Source organism: Oratosquilla oratoria, chromosome 19 (assembly GCF_046742065.1).
Source record: "Oratosquilla oratoria isolate Oo_2021 chromosome 19, ASM4674206v1, whole genome shotgun sequence".
NCBI lineage: Eukaryota > Metazoa > Arthropoda > Malacostraca > Stomatopoda > Squillidae > Oratosquilla > Oratosquilla oratoria.
Genome location: NC_134795.1, coordinates 59,919,430 through 59,927,120, shown reverse-complemented (window position 1 = coordinate 59,927,120; position 7,691 = coordinate 59,919,430). Strand labels below are relative to the sequence as shown.

The window sequence follows — 7,691 nt, the reverse complement described above, 5'->3', positions numbered from 1 at the left end:
AAAAATAAGAGAAAGATGTATTGGTATGGCAGAACTATGTGCCTCCACTCTCGCAGTCCTATGATATGCCAGTAAAATAATCCTCTGATTGGAGAATCTAGTATATTTGGCATTATGAGAAAGAAGAAAAAAAACTGCATAGATATGGTAGACACTCAAGGATTTTTTTTTTTTTTTTTTTTTTTTCAAACTTGAGGATTTATCTTCAGGCGCCCCTTTCTCTCAATGTGTGATACTTCAGACACCACAATTAGAACAAAGATAAGATTCAGTGGGAATGAAACACCATATTTTACTAGATTTTAATCGAAAAAGTCTTACAAATAAGTGCTAATGGCATATCGCTAACGTAGTTGTTGCTTTGTGTATAAAAATGTTCTTTTTTTCTCGCCTAAATAAATAAATAACTAGACTAAGCTTTACATTACGCAAAATATCACAGCCATCATCACCAGGACACAAGGGCATCTTGCTTGGTTGGTCTTATTAATTCTCCCTCCTCAGCCTCCTTCTCCTCCTCCTACTACTCCTCTTCCTCTTCCTCCTCCTCCTCCCCCGACTACTGACTCGCTCAACAAGGGTCTAAGGGCACTTCGTCTAAATAGTACTTAACCAAACTAATTCACATTTTCCTAACAATTCTTCACTACGATGGTCCTCCTGAAGCTGAATAAAATCATTGGGTGGGCCATCATAGTTAAAGAATTAACCGTGACGGTGTTGACCCCTCTGCTACGGTGATGATTCGTGAATTGAATGAAGTTGTCTGTCAGTAATCATAATAAAACCTGTTGCCTGATTCACCGTAGCAAAGACCTTAAATCATATATGCACGAATAAATTCAAAGGAAAATATCATATACATATATGTATATATACACACACACATACACATATGTATTATATATATCTATATGTATGTACATATATGTATATATATATATATATATGTATATACATATTCCTTTGTATGCATAAACATATGCATCTATACATAAGTATATGTTTATACTTTACATGAATAATCGCACATTACATTACAAAGCAAACGCGCCAGAGACATGCATGCTGTCATTTCATCATGCGTATAGAATAGTATTATTAACAACAAATCCCACAGCAATCCAACAATCTAAGGAAGCACCACGTAGGCCAGAGTCCTTTGCAAACACGCACGCACACACACACACACACACACACACACACACACACACACTAAGTTGGTTGCTTTTATGGACGTTGGTGCGCTTTGCATGCAATTCCAGCAAAGCTCTTTCTGCTTAGCCTGAGTAGCTACCACTGGATGTATCTTGATAGCCTGGTTGGCATATGAGCCATACTACACGACCCTTTCGAAGTACCTCTCAGTTCAATTCCTATCGAAGTACAGGAATCGAATGGATGTACTGTACGGATTTAGGTTTTAGCATCTTCGACGCCCGGAAGCGTCAGAAACGGACAATTAAAAAGAGATCGAAGTTCTTCGAATTGTGCTTAGGTCGTTCTTCTTCTTGTGCTGTCGGGTAGTAGGTTGCGAGGAGGTGGGGAGAGGGGGTGGGGGATCGTTGGTCTTTCGTCAGCAAACAAGAATTCCCGCAATGTGGCCTAGGTGCAGTCCACACTTTCATGTCATTAGGAAGAGGGGGTTTCAGAGTCGGAGCTGGGATAATGGGGACATAGACAACTATGATGGCTAACAGGCTAATGAAAGGGGCAGCTTTGGTAGATGCAATGTCGGAGAGGGAGAGGGGACAGGGAGATGCTAGCGAGGCCTGAGGGAGGCAGGAGTTGTGGAGGGAGGGAGGGAGGGAGGGAGGGAGAAGCATCCCATAAGATAAAAAAAAATCTCAGGGATCGGTCACTGTTGGACAACAGTGTAGACAAAAACATGGCCAACACATGCACAACATACAAACAAGCCTTTCAGTGATAACATACCCAAGCCTCCTCAGGATGTACCAGGGACAAAGGTCTCTTAAAAGGAACATATTTACCTCATAACAGCTATTACACCTCTTTCTTAACAATGAGGTTTACCTTAAGCACCTCACACTTCTTATCAAGTTCTCTTCTCTGAAGGAAATTACATTTTTTGCTTGTTTATGGAATGTAGATCCATTTTTTTTTCAACCCATTGCGAAAATTTTGGAGAACAATGGTAATATAAATCTTGACTGGCATGGCACTTTTTTTTTTTACAAACAACAAAACAATGTAACAAAAAACAAGAACAACAAAATGGTTTGCATTAAAATGAGTAGCTGCATTAGCTTGTTCTTTAAGTTCATACAAAGTGTAGCCCTCATCATTGTCGTAGTGATCATCATCATCATCATCATCATCATCATCATCATCATCGTCATCATCATCATCGTCATCATCATCATCATCATCATCATCATCATCATCATCATCATCATCATCATCATCATCATCATCATCATCATCATCATCATCATCATCATCATCATCATCATCATCAGTCACCTTCTTCGTAGTTGTCGTGAACATTATCGTCATCTCACATTATCATTACCACCTTCATCACTATCTACTTTCATCGACCGTTTTTGCTCCAAAAACCGATTTTATTTGGCTAGTTCAATGTTCTAACACATTGCTAATATGAACTGTAGATCCTACTATCGAAGAAAAGAAAGAATGTTGTACGAAGATACGTATATGACGATCACTGTTGTCTTCTTCACGCTGCAGAGGATCATAGATCACAGTATCTTCGTACATTCTTTTTTTTTCCGAAAGTTGGATCTACAGTTTATTTCATTTAACTAGATATCTTCACTGTATCTTATGAAAAGAGCACCTTATAATACACTGACTGTCCATTCCAAGAATAGCTAAAATATATATATATACATAGATACAAATATACAAATATACATATCTTCATGCATGATTTCTTTTATGAAATATGTGGGTGTATGCCAAATTTTTTGCTCTTTTCTTTTATATACTTTTTATATACTTCGGTCCACAATGCTTTTGGTCTTTATTTCCTCGACATATGTTCAAAATGTTTACGATATCCCTGGTTTTTTAAGAAAAAAATAAGTCGAGAACTGATTTACCAACAATGATTAACGAATGGAATAGTCTTAGTAACAATGTAGTTAGCGCTGAAACAATTGGTTGTTTTAAAAGAAGATGAGATAAGTTTATGGATAGGGATTAAAGGTAGTAAGGGACATGGAACCATCTAGTGTAGGCCTTATGGTCTCTTGCAATCTCTTCCATTTTCATGTTCTTATATGCAATTTTACTACGCTTTTATTACATTTCAATTCGTTTTGTTAAACATAAACATTAATTCTCATTTCGTTTTGAAGACGTTTCTGATGGATAACCAGGGATTTGGTCGTCTATAAAGACTTATGCCAAGGAAGGTCTTTAGCTTGTCTATGAAATGTAGTTTTCTGCTAAAGTGCAGTTGTGCATAAGAATAATCACATGCAGATTCATTTATGCATGCATATGCATATATACATACATGTACATGTATATATGCATACAAATGTAGAGATATGCTTACATGTATTTGAACGTATGTATATATATATATATATATATATATATATATATATATATGTTTGTATATGTATATGTATATGTATATATATATATATATATACATATATATATATATGTTTGTGTGTGTGTGTGTGTGTGTGTGTGTGTGTGTGTGTGTGTGTGTGTGTGTGTGTGTGTGTGTGTGTGTGTGTGTGTGTGTGTGTGTGTGTGTGTGTGTGTGTGTGTGTGTGTGTGTGTGTGTGTGTGTGTGTGTGTGTGTGTGTGTGTGTGTGTGTGTGTGTGTGTGTGTGTGTGTGTGTGTGTGTGTGTGTGTGTGTGTGTGTGTATGTCCAAGCATGCAATCATACTACGAATTCTTCAACTCAGCAGAAAACTTGTGTGCGCATGACTATGAGTGTGCGCATGACTATGATGTGCGTATAGCTACCCAGGCTCTGATGAAAGGAAATGGTGGACAGGTTGTGCCCGGGACTGGGTGGAGACACTGGAATTACGGACGGAGTAGGAACGACTTAGTACCGCAATGATGACGTTGACTACATCACTCGAAAAGGCTACAATTCCTAAGAAGGTGGTAATCATAATTCTATCGATGACATTGTGATTAAACTTTACATAAAGAGTCCGTCATATGTCGTCTTCAGTAATCAATATACCAGAAAACAACGTTCATTTGTTCATTTGAAATCTACACAACAGTGAATGATGATTGTGAAGTGGTTATAGAAGATGATGGTGATGACGAGGAAGATCGTGCATTGTTGGACAACTACTACACTTATTGAAATTACAGAAACAAAAACACAACAAAGTCTCCAAAGATGCCAATCCTGGCACCCTGGCACTGCTGCGCGCTCCTCACATTGGCACTGTCTTCTTCTTTTCAGTCCCTCATTGGCACAAACTCCTCTTCTATTGGCACTATCGTCGATACACCACTTCACTCACTTCCTTTTTTGTTCCAGTCAAGAGATAACTTTTGCTGTGTTTAAAATCACTTTTTCTTTTACCTAATTCATCTTTTATTTCCACATTACCTTGCCACTGGTCCACTTTTTTTTTTTTTTTAACAGAGATTTCGTTGGTTACTCTTTCCCTCCTCTCCCTCCCTCCTTTCCTCCCTCTTCCTTCCCTCCTTCCGTCTCACGGGTGGGTTCAGGTCATTACACACGTGAGGAGATGGAAGAAGAACCAGCGGAACATTGACCTCCTGTCCTGTCTCTCCTCGTCAACTTAGCCTAAGTAATGATTCCTCGTTTGTTCTTGAGTGCTCCATTGCTTCTGCCTGCACAGAAGCAAGGAAATGATATGTATGCGATCGAGGGCGAGGGCGAGGTCGAGAGTAATGTGCCCCTGGTCTCCTCTTCCCCCCCTGCGTGAGGTTTTCCGTCATTAGTGGATTATCCACGAGGAAGCGCGGAGGGGATCAGGGTCGGGACGGGAATGGAAGCGCCTTCTTCGGCTGGAAGTTGAAAATCCGCGGCCGTCTTGCTCTGGTGTTAGCTGCTGAGGACCGAACTGTCTTCGAATACCATCTACTGGATACCAGGTACCCTTCATCAGATGAGGAACCTCACGAAGCAGAGGTTCTCCGATGACCAAGGTCCCACGGGTTGTGTGTTCTCGACGTTGTATTGGGATCTGTTTCCTTCTGCTCTTAAATGGTAGCCTGAAGAGCCCAGCTTCAGATATTCTTGCGTTTCTTTACCATGGTGAGGCCTTCCCGAGAACTCACTAATGCAGAGGCGGCAAAAGTTGCTTAATAGCAACAGAAAGCAAGCAGTTCTACAGAAAACGTAGGTTGGGGGGAAATTTTGCTGACGACAACCTTCACAGCTCCGTTTTCTTTCTGGTGTAGTTGCCGGTGTGAAGAACAACTCCATCCGAAACATTCCCGTCATATTTCCTCTATAATACTCAAATTAATACTTTTTATGAAAAGAAAAAGCTGTACAGAACCCTGGCGATTTCTGTCTGGGACTCCACATCGTCAACCAGAGACTGGAAGAGTAAGAAAGGGAGATTCCAGGAGAGAGAACTAAGGAGACGTCTTGGTGGGATCTACACCCCCACTAGCAGCAGCAGCAGCAGCACCACACCCATATCATGAGATCAGAGCAACCCGAGCTTAACCCCCATCCTGGTCCCCATACCATATTCCCTTGAGTTCAGCCGTAGCACGAAAGCAGCCATCGCCGAGGAACGGATTGCTAGGCTTGGGTCTGGATGTTGATAGAGACGGCGGCGGGCTCACAAGAAGCCCTCCTCTTGTTTCCTGCTTTTATTTAAAACGTATTTCGAGTATCCTTTCGGTTTCCCATATGGGTGTTTGTACACATACCTCTGACGTAAGTGTGTGTTTGTATGTATATATATATATATATATATATATATATATATATATATATATATATATATATATATATATATATATTTCAGTTTTTCGATTTTATTCTATGAGGATACTCGTATTTTTCTTGTTCAACAGTGGCTGGCGTTGCGACAAATCCATGCCGTGGCCGGGTGGCATCCGGCCCATCATCTCTGGGTTATTTAGGAGCGTCTGGAGATAGTCCGGATTGACGGGAGGGTCATTGGGGACGTTGGGTCGTCTATTCCTCAACTCCTGGTTCTTACCCGTGGGCATCTTGTCCTTGGGATCTCCTGTTAGACTCGTCTGGGGTATTGGGTTGGCCACGTTCTTGCAGAGGTCTGGATTGGAGAGTCGGGCAAGAAGTTCGTAGAACCTTGGGTGGCTGAAATGCGACTTGAGACGGTACAGAAGGAAGATGTCACCGATCTTGCAGTTATGAGCCACGGCCGTGATGGTACTAGTGATCTTGTCCGTGGCGTGGATGGGTTTGGCTGTGCGGAGGAGGTATGACTTGACGCAAGGGAGCCACATGAGGCACAAGAAGATGATGTGGCCGATGGTAATGGTCGTAAGGATGATGAGCCAGAGCCACAGCCCCAAGAACACCTTCTCGTAGAGTTCCATGATGGTCAGATGACAACCGAAGAGTTCCGTCCTCTTGGCCACGAGCTTCTTGCCTTCGTCGAGTTCGCAGAAGGCGAACGGCGGGAAGGTCTGGGACATGTAGTCCGTGAACTCCTTAGGATCTCTCTCGAACGGGTACGCGTTGAAGCCATACTTGAGGAACCTGCCTTGAATGACGAAGTCGAGGTAGAAGAGCGCGAACAAGTCGACCAGGAGGGCGATGCAGTTGACCATGAGGTACTTATAGTAAAGCCCGTTGTGCGTTTTGAGGTTGTAGATGATGTAGCGAGAGGCTCTCTCCATCAACTCCTTCTCTGCGTGGTCATAACGAGGCGCGTTGGCCGCGATATCCTCTAACAACTTCTTCGCTTTGACGTTCTCCGAGTTCTTGGAGACTTTTCTAGGGATGTAGTAGATGCCTGCCAACGTCAGGAGGGACCAGGAGATCCATCTGTAGAAGAGGAGGTATCTCCTCTGCCCGCCCTCCAGTTCGACGTAGGGGTACGAGAGACAGATGTTCATGTAGTCGAGGCGAACCTGCGTCTCCGCGTTGAAATGCGAGACACAAGTGATGACATCACGGTTATACCTGTAATGGAGGAGCTAGTGTTAGTAACCAGGCAGTTCAGAGTTATCTTATCATTACCCCAGTGAAGACCCGCCGCCATCTTGGAGAATGGTGGAATGGGAAAAATGGTTGGAGGGTTTACAAGCTTACTGATAGTCAGCTTATTGGCTTACTATTGACTTTCATAATTTAAAATGGCAATTGCCTACAAAATGCCCAGAGTAGACACCATGTGAAGATGGAACCTTTATTAAATGGACAACGTTTCGTTCGTTGAAGCTTTTTCAAGTACACAGAGATAACTTAAGAGGTTGCATTCTGAGTCTTTTTACATAAAAAAATCGAACAGCAAAAACGTTGTACAGCTACACAGAAAACTATCGTTAGTAGGGGTGTCGAAACATTCGCGAATGAACATAACCTTATGATACAGAAGGGTTGGTATTTCTGGGGTTCGAATTGTTCGAATTCCTTCTGAATGAATATGAATCGAATAATAGTTCCGGAGTTCATATGGATGCACTATGACATGATAATCTTATTTCCGATGGAGACTTCAACTTGTCTCAAATTGTT

The 7,691-nt window shown here is 41.8% G+C and overlaps 1 protein-coding gene across 10 annotated transcripts in view; it reads right to left on the bottom strand.

The window, feature by feature from the left end:
• Positions 1-290: 290 nt before the first annotated feature.
• Positions 291-7,691, bottom strand: part of LOC143035944 (innexin inx2-like) — a 210,479-nt gene continuing 203,078 nt past the window's right edge. For all 10 annotated transcript variants that reach the window (XM_076203187.1, XM_076203185.1, XM_076203190.1 and 7 more), the window contains one exon: positions 291-7,136. In XM_076203187.1, the coding sequence (XP_076059302.1) occupies positions 5,999-7,136 (1,138 nt within the window). In that variant the 3' untranslated portion in view covers positions 291-5,998. The remainder of the gene's footprint in view (positions 7,137-7,691) is intronic.